Source organism: Fundulus heteroclitus, chromosome 13 (assembly GCF_011125445.2).
Source record: "Fundulus heteroclitus isolate FHET01 chromosome 13, MU-UCD_Fhet_4.1, whole genome shotgun sequence".
In the NCBI taxonomy this organism is placed as follows: domain Eukaryota; kingdom Metazoa; phylum Chordata; class Actinopteri; order Cyprinodontiformes; family Fundulidae; genus Fundulus; species Fundulus heteroclitus.
In genome coordinates, this window is record NC_046373.1 from 12,577,772 (window position 1) to 12,592,358 (window position 14,587).

At 40.3% G+C, this 14,587-nt stretch overlaps 1 protein-coding gene across 3 annotated transcripts in view; it reads right to left on the minus strand.

Annotated features, from left to right (window-relative positions):
• Positions 1-6,856: 6,856 nt before the first annotated feature.
• Positions 6,857-14,587, minus strand: part of pum1 (pumilio RNA-binding family member 1) — a 68,366-nt gene continuing 60,635 nt past the window's right edge. For 2 of the 3 annotated variants that reach the window (XM_036145079.1, XM_036145077.1), the window contains exons 20-23: positions 12,451-12,576; positions 12,164-12,285; positions 9,903-10,095; positions 6,857-8,553 (exon numbers count right to left, since the gene is read on the minus strand). In XM_036145079.1, coding sequence (XP_036000972.1) covers positions 8,422-8,553; positions 9,903-10,095; positions 12,164-12,285; positions 12,451-12,576 — 573 coding nt within the window. In that variant the 3' untranslated portion in view covers positions 6,857-8,421. The remainder of the gene's footprint in view (positions 8,554-9,902; positions 10,096-12,163; positions 12,286-12,450; positions 12,577-14,587) is intronic. The other variant, XM_036145078.1, reaches the window with a different exon arrangement.

Consider the following 14,587-nt stretch of genomic DNA (forward strand, 5'->3'; position numbering starts at 1 on the left):
GGAGGGAGGGGGGGTGTGTATAGTCCGCGCGTGTGTGTGCGTGCGTGCACGCGCTCAAGAGAAGATTAGGGAACCTCCGTGGGCAAAGCCAATGATGCCCCCTGCAGCTGGTTCAAAACACAAGCAGCCTTTAAATATACGCACTCATGAGAGACGATGAGTGTTCATACAGCTGCCGGGCAGTGTGCCTATATTTGTGTTGTTGTTCCACACCTTTAACGGTCGGCTGCTGTGATTGGTCGAGCCGCCGTGACGTCACAGCCGTATAGCAATAACCACCTGAGGTCTACAGCCTGCTTATCAAACTGGATAATAAACCCCTCCCTTAGCTAACCTGTTACTCATCTGCCTTCATCTCAGATTGTTCATCGCGATCGCCTATTAAAGTTAGTTTCACTGTTTCCAAAAAAAAAAAAAAAACTTCCCCAGATGTGTCACAAGTTTCTTTGTAGCTCCGTCTGGCAGTGAAGATTATTTTACTGCTCTTCATTAAATCGTGACCTTCAGGGAACCCTTCAAGAAACGCTTCCTCTGGAGTCACCTGGAGGCTGCATCCTTTCGCCTCCCACAAGGCTGCATTCTGAAAAGCTGCTGCTTTCACAACGTTGTCTTCAGAGGAGGCTCAGGGAATGCGCCCCTGAAGGTCTGAGATTTGTGGCGACTTGCTCTGTGATCTTCACAGAGTGGAGCATTCATTGGGAATGTTCCATGAAGGTGTCTGGGAAGAAGAAAAAAAAAACTTTTACAACGTAACACGTAGGAACCTTTGGGACGTGTTGCACTTTGTAGTAACTTCCCCCAATGGAGCGTGCGTGGAAGCTTTGGGGAAACACTGACTAAGGCCATAAATGCATCATCCAGGGAGATTTTTGAGAGGATGTTTCCCCGAGGGTAACATGCAGGGAACCAAAATGTTCCCACAAAGGTCACCTGAGAGACTTTTATCAACCTTCACAATGTAACATGCGTGCAACCCAGGGAAATGTTCCTCCTATAGGTACCCCAGGAGAAATGTGTAGCAAGCTTCACAATCCGCCCTGCATGGAACCCTGTTAGACGTTGACCAATCAAACGTATCCTGTTTTTAGCAACTTCCACAATGAAGGATGCAGGGAACTTCAAGAAAAATCCTCTGGAAAGGTTTCCTGGAGATTTATGGCAACCTGCACAATGTCACATGCGCAACAGTTTCTCTGAAGTTTGTAGTACCTTTCGCAAATAAAAGAGGTGAAATGTTCACAAGCCAACCGTCGGAGAACACTCAGACATTTTCGAAAAGGCTGCAAAAATTCAAGTTCAAAATCTTAAGAGAGGTTTAGGGAACATTCATCAAAGATCCCAGTGTATTTGCTTTGACCGATTTTTCAATGGTTCACTGACATCTAGAAAACCTGAAACTCCAGTAAATGTTCTTTGAAGGTTATAAACGGCGCAACTTTTGGGTAAAAACTGTTTTCTGCTGTCCGGGTTTGACTGGCTGAGAAAAGCCCATTTGTGTTTCCAATTAATCGCCACGTAGTTCCACAATGAAAGAGACACATTGGAAGAGGAAAAAAAAAAAAATTTGAAAATGACTCAACGGTTCTGCCGGAACGTAACAAAAGACTGAAAAGCTAAAAGGACTAAAGAGGCAAAGTGGTAAGAAAAGAAAGAAAAGAAAAATGTCAACTACAAAGAAACAAATTAAAAATGGCCACAAAGAGACGGTTACTCAACCGCTATAAAGGCACAGAACAATAAACGCATGAATGATCGGGCGGGAAATTATATCACTGATTAGTAACGTTCATTGTCTTATTTCTCCAGTTTTTTTCGTCCTTATTTAGAAACTGAGACCTGATCGTATGCTCTGGTACAAGTATTGAACCAGTGAGGTTTAGTTTCTTAATGAATTCAGACGGAAAACATTTGGATTTAACATCAAAAGGCGAACATGGACCACGAGATCAATGTTTTTCCTCCTATTTTCAGCCGTTTCCATCTGGGTCAGACGGCCCAGATGACGCCTTCGTCGGCACCGGGGCTGGAACGTGTGACCCACAGGTGCTCGCTGATGCTTCAGGTGTGTCCCTCTCACGCCGGTCCTTCAAAGAAACGGTTCCGAACGCCTAACCTTTGTTGGGTTTCGCCTTTGCATGTTTAATTTACATTTGGGGTCGAAGGGGGAAAAACAAGCGGGCGTAAAGCTGAGAGAAGACGGGGCTCAATCAGAGACAACAGCTAACAGCTAATTAGCAAGGAGGACACGAAGGCCCGGCTGGGATTTTTTTATCCAAAAAGCAACAAAAAATTTTTTGCCTCTAAGTTTTTCTGGACCGGTTGGACAAGGATGAACTGTTACCAACACTCTGATACGTCTGGAGAAAGAAAGGGTTTCTTTATCGTCCTAAACACAGACTCGGCTCTGCAGCACGGTGGAGGTAACGCCATGGTCAGGGCCTTCTTCTGGAACGCAGTCATTGGTTCTCGTTGATGATGTGACACATGATGGGAGCAGCTAATAACAATTTTTCCCGTTTAATGAAGGTTGCAAATGACTGATTAAATCATGCAGGAAGATACTGACCTAAAACCAGCTGTGAGAGCAACAAAGGAGGTCATCAACTCAATCTGCAGGCCTGAGCCTCACAGAGCATTGTGTCTGCCGAGGAGGAGACCGAAGGGACTCCCACCTCAAAACAAGCAACCGAGGGTAAACAATGAAAGGGAAAGTCCAAAGTAGCTCAGCTTTGATTAATAATTAAACCCCAACGTAACGATCTCCTTTCTGACGGTCTAGTTGGAAACTTTAACACCCCCCGGCTTCATGTTCAGAGGAACATCCGGACCGCTTCAGGAGCAGGATGCCCCGGACAAAAGGCGGGCGGGCTAGAACACGTTTATTAGGAGTCAGCCGGCCGTAACCGTGTAGCTAAAAGACCACAGGGGTGGGTGATGTGTACAGGCAGGTACCTTTTTTTTTTTTAAACGCCGCAGCCTGAATGTTTACCGTCATGCTTCCTGGAGCCCATTAGTCAAATCGAAAGTCTAAGCGCAGAGTTGTAAGCCGGAGCCGGCATGAGTCACCGTCGTATCTCTCGTGTCACCGTTACTCCTCCAGTTACCGTCGTCAAATTATCCGGACGATCTGCCGCCGAGTTGAAATAATGGGCCCTGTTGGTGGCGCACGGGGGAAATAATTGTTTAGGCGGGAGGGCGCTCATATTAAGCGTTCAGAATGGCTGCCTGTCAGGGAGGGCCATATTAGGGCGCAGGCCTCATTAATCAGCCAGAGCGTTATGAGTGAGCCCCCCCCCCCCCAGTCACACTGCGGCACAGTGGAGGAGACGCCGCAGACAATTGGTATATTACAGAGGGGTCAGAAGTTTACATACACCCATCCTCAGCATGATTTATGATTAAGATTATTTTAGATGTTCTCCTTCATGATGGAAGGATTATACAACAAACTACTTTGAGGGATTTTAAAAACTAGAACTGGGTGCAGAAGTTTGAATTACACACACACATATTCATGTATATATATATATATATATATACACACACACACACACACACAGTGGGGCAAAAAAGTAGTCAGCATTCAGTTAGTCAGGCACCAATTGTGCAAGTTCTCCCACTTAAAAAAAAGAGAGAGGCCTGTAATTTCATCATAGATATATCTCTATATCTAACTATGAGAGACAAAAGGAGAAAAAAAATCCAGAAAATCACGTTGTCTGATTTTTAAAGAATTTATTTGCAAAATATGGTGGAAAATAAGTAATAAATTTTTGCCCCACTGTATATGTGTGTGTATATATATATATATATATATATATATATATATACTGTATGTACACCCCCAGTAATAGTTATGTTATGTTGCAAGTTGCAGAGGAACCATCAACTTTTTGTTGTCTTCAACAAGCTCCTGGCTTAATATGAGAGTCACCCTTATCAAAAAACGGTGCATAAGGCGTCTGGATTGGATGGGCTAAGGAGAGGGCAGCTTGAATTATGTCCCATGTTTATTTTTTAATAACTTATCTCAGTTTCTTACTAATTTTATAGAAACATGCAAATGTCAAAACAAATGCCTGTTTTTGAAGGAAATATTAATAAACATAAATTGGACCGTTGAAAACGGTGGGGTGGATATAAATCATCTGGTTTTCCGTCTTTTATAGGCGCACGGCATACATTTCCGCCAGTGTTGACGTAGGGCCCGTTCCATTAATCGAAGCATGCTTAATCCTCCTAAAGCCAGTTCTGAGGCGTGTTTGTCGGAGGCTGAAAACGTTGCCGTCTCCTGCTGCCCAGACATGGAGGTCAAATGTCGACCCATTTCCATCATGCCCAATGTACTCAGTTGTTTTAGATTTTGCTTTTTTAATGTCTTTCATATTCTGAGAAGCATGACCCTTATCTTTTAATGTATTTTTATGTCATTCTCTTCATCTCTGTGCCTTTTGTTTTTCGGTGAAGAACTGCTGTTTGCTCTTGCTGGAACATCTGTTTGTGTCCAAGTTTCAACCGTGAGGGCTGTTAATTGTGTTAATTTGAGTTGAAGGATGTAGGGGTAGCCCTCCCTGTTCATAATTCCACCTGCTTTGAGTAATGCACCAGTCCCACTGGCAGAACAAGGGGCCCACAGCATGATGCTGTCACCACCATGCTTGACAGTGGGGTACACATTCTTAGTGCTGAATAAATGACCTCGACTCTTCTGAACTTCATCTAATTGTGGCCATACAGCTAATCTGGTTTGTCCCTGTGTGCTGCTGCTGATTTCAGTCAAGCTTGAAGGCGCTAATTTGGGAAAAGGCGCCTTTTTCCTGTATTGGTGATCCACCAGGATGCTTGACAGACACCTAGTGGATCAGTAGGGAAGAAGTGTCGACAAGGGTTTGTTTTCTTCTCAAATGGCCATCCTGGTCAATCAGAGGCAAATAGGTCTATTTTATAACATTAATTGCAGATGATGTTGTGAAATGAGATGTAAATCAATAGATAACAAGCATCTTGAAATTGATCATGTCCTGTTGATTCATTGATTGGGTTGAAGTCTATTCTGACAGTTGACCAAAGTGTTGCACGTAGGATAAACAGTAACTTGATCAGCAATTATACCCCAAAAAAAAAAAAAAAAAACAGTAAAGTCAATAAAATAGTTTGCAAAATAAAAAAAACTAGATGTTTCTGCTCAACTTGAAGTCCAACGCAGCGTTATTCCAAATGTTATCTTCTGATCTGTGGACCAAACCAGTTTTGTTTCATCCCAATCTCACCACAAGTGATTCTCCAGCCTTCAGTTTGTAGCATAACTGAGCCATGAACATTATCACCAATTTCCTTTTATTGGTAGTCACCTAGTGGGTAGAGAGCCAGACTACTGGAGAAACCCCTGACCACATATTGCTCCCCGTGGTCCACTCAGAGTCGGCAGCTCCCTAAGGGATGGGCTAAACACAGACAAATGTCCCTTCAGTGGGACTATAAAGGGAAATATTTATTTTCTCCAAGGAAGACGGCTTGAGTCAGATGCTTGAAATGTGGGACACGACTGGATGATCCAGCAGCTCCAAAACTGCTTTAGAAAAATGTGACAAAGCCTGCTCACCATGCTTGATTAATGGCTGGGACCTCAACTCGCTGTTAAAAATCAATCTGTGCCGGAAAACGCACAAAGTTCAAAGAACTCCTCCAGTTTTAAGAGGACTGATAAAATATCCAGCCACGATGGGTTTTAAAGTCTACAGAAAGCTTGTGGTTTTGGTGCAAATACCTAAGGGACACCAGGTATATATTAATAGAGATAAACATTTTTTGGTGATTTTTATTTGTTTTGCATCCAATTCCTGTTTTTAAAACTCCCTGCAGCTGCATGCATCATTAAAACAGGGTTCCTACAGAATAAGGGAAGTTAAATTCAAGACTTTTTAATGCCACTTGAAATAAAAAGTTAAGACCAACTTCACGATAAACAAGATAAACCTGGTTGCGACAACTTCACCCAAATGTTTATTTTAACATAAACCATTACTTTCTGGCTCAGTAGACATGTTAAAGATTTTGAAAAACATTCCATATAGGAAGAAAGCTAAAAAAACACACAAATTACAGATATATTTTTAACAACTACTGAACTGAATTCACAAACTTTGTTTTGTTCCCTACTAAAATAAACTATAAATCAGTGCCAACTCTTTTTCGCAGCTATGGTCCGGCCGCAACAGTTTTTATTGGTTCCGCTATCAGGACGGAACCAATAATGGTTACATTGAGCCTTCGGTAAATTTAAAAAATATATAATTTTATCAATTATTTTACTGTTTGGTAAGGATTTCAAAAATAAAATCCTATTTATGACCTGGTAACAATTTTAAGACCTAAGAAAGACTGATTTAAGACATTTTAATGCCAATTAAGGCCTTAGTTTTACACTGCAAAAACGGATCTAAAAACAAGTAAAATATTCTCAAAGTTAGTCTATTGGTCCTCGATTTGAGCCAGTAAATAAGATTATCTGCCAATGGAATGAGTATCTTTACCCCTAAAATAAGATAATTAGACATCCTGCACTTGAAATAAGATGATGGAGATGAATTGTTCCTATTTTAAGAGCAAATATCTTATTCCATTGGCAAATAGTTTTATTTACCTGCTCAAATCAAGGACAAATACACTTAATTTAAGAAAATTTAACTTATTTTTAGTTCTGTTTTTGCAGTGTATATTACAGAATTCAATGCCTTTTAAGACTTTTTAAGGATCCGCAGGAACCCAGTTAAAAGCTCATAATGTACGACACTCTTCCCCATCGTGCGTAAACTTCTACTACGCAGACATTCACAATGAAGCACGTTGGACACGGTTAAATTTTCAAAGTTTTTTTTTTTGTTGTTTTGTTTGGTTTCAAAATAAAGATCACACAATTGTTTAGAGACAATCTACAACAGGAGTTACAAAAAATAGTTGCCCAGGCAATAAGCATACACAGGTTCTGTTAACTATACACATATGGTTACAGGTGTGCTCGTAGTAAATATACACAAGGCTGCTCCAAATGTACACCGCCGTCGTGGGCGGGCTGCCTCTCTCACCCAAAAGACATGTATGATACAGCACTTACAGCACTAGAGAAAAATGCCAAAAAACACAAGAATCTCCTCTGTACAATCCATGGATCTACCCCAGAAATCAGCCGAGGGTGACTGAAGAGTTGGGTGGGTTTCAATCAGTAAAATTTGGTTCCCCACCCCAACACCCGTACCTACAGACAAACATTTCATGGGGTAAAGCGCTCCTATAAAAAGATTTTTTTTTTAATAAAAAAGAAAAGAAAAAAAAGAAAAAGAGAGAGAGACAAAAAAACAAAAAAGAACCTTCAACATAAGCCAGAAGACACCACTAAGTCTGACAGAATGTGTCCAATTGGGAGTCAGTGGGAGAGCGATGTCTTTAAGTTAAGCAGTGACATGATAAAGATAAAACCAAGCGTGGCGAATCTTTGTACAAGTACTACGCTGTATAGAAAGGGCTCTTCAAAACAAAAACAAAAAAATTTGATATTACAATTTACAATATACAACAACTCATATGTCACAACCAATGAGGTGAGAATATACACTGAAATGCACAGATTCTTTTATCTAGAGTGAATTTTTTTTTTTTTCCTTTTCCTTTTTTACTTCTCATACCAAAAAAGGGTGGTAAAGCACTTTTACATTACAAGGGTTTACAAATGTACAATTATACAGTCAGAAGTATGTGGTCACTACTAGGATACATTATAGATACAGATTCAACATCAAAAACCAGAAAAAACTACAAAGTTTTATATATATATTTATATATATATATATGCAAAGGTCTACACCAAGTATACACGTTATATTTATAGAAGCAAGACCAGAAAAACAAATCTCCCATGCTAAATGATCTGTCTGCTGGTTAAGCTGATGGCATGTGTGGATCTGTCTATGATTCTGTGATGTCAGGGGAGGAAAAATTAAATACTCCAGCTCATAGTGGTAAATATCTTCACTGGGGCGAGGCGGAGGAGGGTGGGGGGGGGGACCAGGATTGTATGCAGCAGTAGCAAAAAGGTGAAATGTTTTAGAGTTTATCAGAAAGAACCAAAAAGAGGGGTTTAAAGGAGGGGAAAGGAAAGAGTAGATCAGGGAACGCCTCTCTACCTCCACCCCCTGTCTGCGCTGCGCTGCGTCCCCCCCCCAGGTCAGCAGGCCTCCACCAGATGGGAGAGGGGTGACAAAAACAAAAAATCTAAGGCCGCCTGCTGTCCTCAGAGGCTGGGGTTGGGAGGAAGGGTCTGACAGAGCAGCTGAGGTGGACCCGGTGGTCCTGACGGCCTGATGGAGGTGAGCTGAGAGGTGGGGGGCGGGGCTGGCGGCAGACATGATTTCAGGTTTTATCGCCTCACATGATGCCGTTAGGAGGGCCGCAGATGGGACCGAGATCGACGCCGTTCTTCATGTAGTACTTCTCCAGCTTGGCGAGGATGTGTTTGCCGTACGTGTACTTCCTCAGGGTCTGAATGTGGGGCCGGATCTGGACCAGCGGGGGGGAGAAACGCAGCCGTTAGTCAGTCACACTGCATTTCTAAAGTAAAGAGATTAATATGCTCGTTACAGTAAAGTGGCCAGACTCCGGTGGCCACATCAGGGCAGCAAAAAAACTCACTTTTTGTTCCTTCATGGCAGTAAAAAAGACAAAATCTCATAATATTTAAATATTTTTGAGGAGGTTCGACTGGAATTAACTAAGATGCTTTAAATCAATTGTCTTTTGTTAATTTTTAACAAAGTATGGACACTTTTTAAGTCAAAAAATACATTTAAAATTTGGTTTTTCTAAACTGCTGGTAACGTCAGGATTAGAGGTCCCCAAGCAGTCGATGCCAGTCTGGACCCAGAACTAAATTACAGTCTTACCCAGGTCTAGATTCGCTCACTGTTTGCTAAACGCTAAGCTTCTAAAAACTTTAATCTTTAAGGCCAAATCTCTGATGTGGAGGCAATATTTTCAACATCTAGACCTGATTTGTTTCTACTCAACACACAAAAGCATGGAAGCTACTGCGGCTGACAATAATCCAGGGTTTCTACTTTTTCTTCTCGCATTTAAAAACATAAAAACTTATTTGTACACATTTAAAATGTGAAACACTTCATGTCAAATCATAAATTAATTCATTTAAGAATAATAAATAAAACAATTAAATTGCAGGAAAGAGCGGGGGATATCTGAAATTATATGGACACTACAATGGAAAAGTAGGAGAGGAAAGGAAGAACAAGAAGAATAAAAACAAAAGGTGAAAGAAAGAGGAGATAAAAGGAAGAGAATGATAAAACATTGAAAAAAACATGTACTTCGTTCAATTCAAAATCTGCAGTTCCTATATTGTCCACGAGGGGCGCTGTGTTTTAATTAGCAGATTAAGCTTCAGGTGTGGAAAAATTTAAATAATTTCTTAATTTTTATCTGTTTGATGTATTTTGTCATGCAGGACAGTGTTTTTAAGTTCCAAAAAATGTGAATAACTGTTTTTCAACATTGTATAATCACTGTGATCAGTTCACAAGTAAATGTTTAACCGAGTAAAAGTTTTGTTGAAATTGCACATACTTTTCTTAAAAATGCTGAGGTTATTCATAATATATTGTGTAAAAGTGAAATTCATTTAATATAAAAATCAACATCAAGTCCACTTTTATTAGTCCTATTTAATCTTGCAATGCGTTAACTCGTGTGGCCCTCTTGAGATCAGATTAAGCTGTATGCGGCCCCTCAACCAAAATGAGTTTGACACCCCTGTTTTAGACCATCAGTGTAGAGAGACGCTTTCCAGCAATACCCCCAACAGCCCGGCTGAACCCACTTAACCGTCCACCAACCTTATGCATTACGATTTTGCGCTGCGTGGGTTCGGCCACGTCGATCATCTTCTGCACCACGTAGTTGGCATACTGGTCCTTCATCATGGTGTATAAGGCACTGTGGGGACCCTCGGTCAGGCTGCACACCTCGTCTATCAGCAGCGCACGCTCTGCCCGGGACGCGTGGGTCACGCACTTCTCTACCACGTTGCTGAAGGAAGCACAACAGGAGGGCCATTATTAGGACGAGCATCAGACTATAAAAAAAGCAGAAAGTGTCTTTGTCCACTGTGGAGCGTGGGCTTTCACTCTTTTTGCAGAAAGCGGGTTAGATGGACTTGGCTTTGCTTTTTTTTAACCAAACTTCCTCCATCAACATGCTGGGACACAGCACCATGAACAGCCAGCTTCTTTTAGCAAAATCTATTTATTTCAGTTCACTTATACGTCAACTAAACAAAAAGAATGTGATAAGTCAAATCACACGTCAAACTGATCCAGCTTGTGACATTTTTTCCTTCCACTTAACTTTCCATCAAAGTGTTTGGCTGTAGCGCTGAGAACAGAAAACCTTTTCAGTATTTCAGCTGATTTATTTTACACCAACTCATAACAAATATTCGCTATCTAAAACCACATTATGAGACCAAAAGATCCAATTCATTTACAGAATTATAGTTAAAGTAAATCAATAAGATAAATGTGATTAGGGGTGGATACCTTTCACATTTGAACCGATATGCATTAATGGTACCCATTTTCTATACTTTTGTGTGTTTATGTAGTAATAAATGTTATTAATAAAAATAATATATATTTGATTTTATAAAATAGTTTATGAATTTTAATACATAGCCTGAATCCAGAGCAATCCAGAGCACAAAACAACAGTTATCAGAGGCACACAGAGTGAATGAGGTGAATCACTGCAAAAACGGAACTAAAAATAAGTAAAATGTTCTTAAAATTAGTGCATCTGTCCTTGATTTGAGCAGGTAAATAAGATGATCTGCCAATAGAATAAGATTTGGCACTTAAAATAGGAACAATTCATCTCCATCAACTTATTTCAAGTGCAGGATGTCTAATTATCTTAAGTTAGGCATCAAAATACTCATTCCATTGGCAAATGATCATATTTACCTGCTCAGATCAAGGACAAAAACAATATGTTTATGAACATTTTGCTTATTTTTAGATTCGTTTTTGCAGTGCAGGGATGAATAGACATCAAGGAATTGTTTTAGTTCAACAGTTTTCCAGAAATAAAACTATATTAAAACATTTTCTTTGTAATTCAGAGCGAGACACATTTGTTAAACATGTTCTTATGTAATCTTCTGAAAAAAAATTATTTATGGGTTTTCTGTGTTGTGAGCTCCAATGATAAAAAAAAAATACCATAAACACCTGAAATAGTAATGTTTCCTTTAGTGTACTAACTTTTTTTTAATCTTCTAATTTATTAAGACATACATGTGTACACAGGTCAATTACAAAGGAGTAAAGTCTGAACGACCTGTGCAGACATCCACTAAGAAACTAAACATTCACTTGCAGGGTGCTTGCTCTTTTCCCAAATTAAAATTCCAGACTTTTTCCAGACTTTTTTAAAACTGATATTTTTTTTCCCAAGACCTTAACTTTATGTACTTGTATACTTGTGTGCCTACTGCCTACTTCATTGGTTGAGATTGTACAAACTGTGTTTATTAGAAATGTTAATTTTTATAGGCTAGTATTCAATGAATAAATGCATTATTCACAGTAAATTATGCTTTTACTGATGAAAACGTTTCAAAACATGAAAATCACAAGTACATGAATTTCACATCAAACAAGTGTTTGATTCCATTAGGCTAATACAGTACGTGACCAGTTAGTAAAATTATAGTTTTATAGCCTAGCTTCCTATTTCTCATTTCACAATGCCTTTGAGCATACTGTAAAATTCTACCATACATTTTTTTTCCATACTTTATTAAGACTTTCACACAAAATCCAAGACTTTTCAAGGTCTGGAAAACAGTGTTTCAAAATTCCATACTTATTAAGACTTTCAAGACTTGCGCAAGCACCCTGACTTGTGATGCAAGTCCAGATCTACTGTGTGGATGTTTATGCTCAGAGTAAAACACCCTGCAGGCCAAACAAAAAAAACCCACATGGCTGAAAAGACGCCTCGTTTTCAGGTGCGGCTGCAATTACAGTGAAATGAAAGGAAAACCCTTCTAGGATAACATGCCGAGGCGACGCCGGGAAAACGTGGCGGCATTTACCTGGCAAACTTGTGCTGGCTGAGTCCCAGTACGTTGCCTCTGATTTCAGCCACGATTTTGCTCTTGTCCTCGGCCCGGCCGTGCTCCAAAACGTGCTGGATTACGTAGTTTCCATACTGGTCCTGAATCAAACAAACCACACATGCTCTTAACCAAAATGTGAGGGAGGAGAAGGGACAGCTGGTGAAGCTGACGTCACATCAGACAGAGCCAGCGTCTGGAAATCTGGAGGCTCAGAGAGAGAGAAGAGGAGAGAGAGGAGCTCAGAGGAGAGGAGTCAGTTTCACCTGCACTAGCTGCTCCGTGTGCTGATGCAGCTCCTCCAGGATAGGCAGCGTCTGCTCGGGAAGGCAGTGTTCGAGAATACGCTGGATGACTCTGCAGCCGTATGGGTGAGTGGAGAGGGCAAAGACCTGCCGCGGGAGGAGACATCCATCGTTAGTCACTTCCCGTCCAAACACACGATAAGGCTAGGCGAGTGACCGGCGCACTAATGCTCCCGCTTTCCCAAAAATATCTACACAGAAAGCGGCGCACGTCGCAGCCACCGATTTATCTAAGGCGTTTTATTTTGCATACCAAAGCCAGCCCTGCAGGGAGGAAAGGCCAAAGCTAATTCCTTTGCTTCTTTCAGCTGCATAAACAAATCTGAGCCACCAAGCAGGAAACGTGCAGTTACGAAACATGTAGGTTCAACAGAAGCTAAAAACTTCAGCGGCTGACGTCTCGGAAACGAAAGCTTTCACGTAAACTCACCCAGCTCCTGCACTGACTTGTTCATGCCCCATTTTGCTACGTTACAACCAAAAAAAAAAACCTTCATGTTTGTTGTTGGCAGGGGAAATTATCTGCATTATCCGCCTCTCATTAGTTACAGCAGCGCCACGTCTAGAGACTCAACTTTCCCTCCATTTCTCTTCACAGCATTCCTCAAGCTGGATCACATCGGACGGAGAGCGTCTCTAAACAAACAAAATCTTCAGGTCTTGCCACAAATAATGGGTTGAGTTTAACTTTCGTCTTTTGACTCAGACATTTCGTCTCTGGATGTGTTCAGGGTCGTGAAGGCAGGCCTCCAACCCTCTTGGGTCCTCTGCAGCCTCTAAAATGTTAGTTTTTCCAGGGTTGTCCTGTATTGAGCTCATTCAGTCTTCCTGTAATTTCTGAACAAGTTCGCTGTTACGGTTGAATTATAGTATTCCCACAGCATGACTCTGCCTCCACTGTGTTTCACCGTGGGTCACGATTAGTGTTAAAAACCTTATGTGGCCTTTAGCCTGCAGGACCGTAACTAAACATCTCATGTCGGTTCTCTACAATTCTTCTTGCCACTCCTCTGTAAAGGCCAGATTTGAGGAGTCCAGCTTCTCTTAGAGCTGGGCGATAAATCGATTTAATCGATTAATTCGAATTTACAATTCTTTAAGATTTAATTTTTGGAAAATCTGGATTTTATTTTGCCAATACACTCATTGGGTTTCCATGAAGAGAACAGCATGTGATGCTGATTATATGTTTAGGCAAATGTATTGTCAAAATATTGTTAAGTGGAAACTTTTTTTTACCATAATATGAGGTACTTCATTTACTTTACTTTTTTTTTTAACTTAGTTTGAAGTTCACAAGTGCAGTAAAGCCTGTTCTTAGCTCAATGTGTAATACCACTAGCAGCAAATGTTTTGTTATATTTTCATTGTTTATAATGGCACGGCTGCCATCATGTTTCACAGCTTGTTTTTAGTTGCACTTTGAATTCAGGTCAACTCCCTGATGAAATGCTTGACATAAAAGCAAGGTTTTAAAATAATTTCTTTAATTTCTTTTTATGAAACAAAAAGGAGGAATAAATCGATTAATCGGATTTGGTATGATAAATTCTGAGATTTATTTTTTAATCTATATCACCCAGCCCTAGCTTCTCTCACCTGAGCTGCGGGCTCCTGCAGATCCTCCAATGTCACCACGGGCCTCTTTGCTCTGATTTATGTTGTGTCTGAACATGTCTTGGCAGATATTTTAAGTGCAAAAATCTTATTCCATTGGCAGATAATCTTATTTACCTGCTCAAATCAAGAATAGATACACTCATTTTAAGAAAATATTACTTATTTGTAGTTCTGTTTTTGCAGTGCATAAGGCAAGTTAAATTCAAGACTTTAAGACTTTTTAATGCCACTTGAAATAAAAAGTTAAGACCAACTTCACGATAAACAAGATAAACCTGGTCGCGACATAAACATAAACCATTACTTTCTGGCCCAGTAGACATGTTTAACATTTTGAAAAACATTCCATATAGGAAGAAAGCTAAAAACACACAAATTACAGATATATTTTGAACAACTACTGAACTGAATTCACAAACTTTGTTTTGTTCCCTACTAAAATAAACTATAAATCAGTGCCAACTCTTTTTCGCAGCTA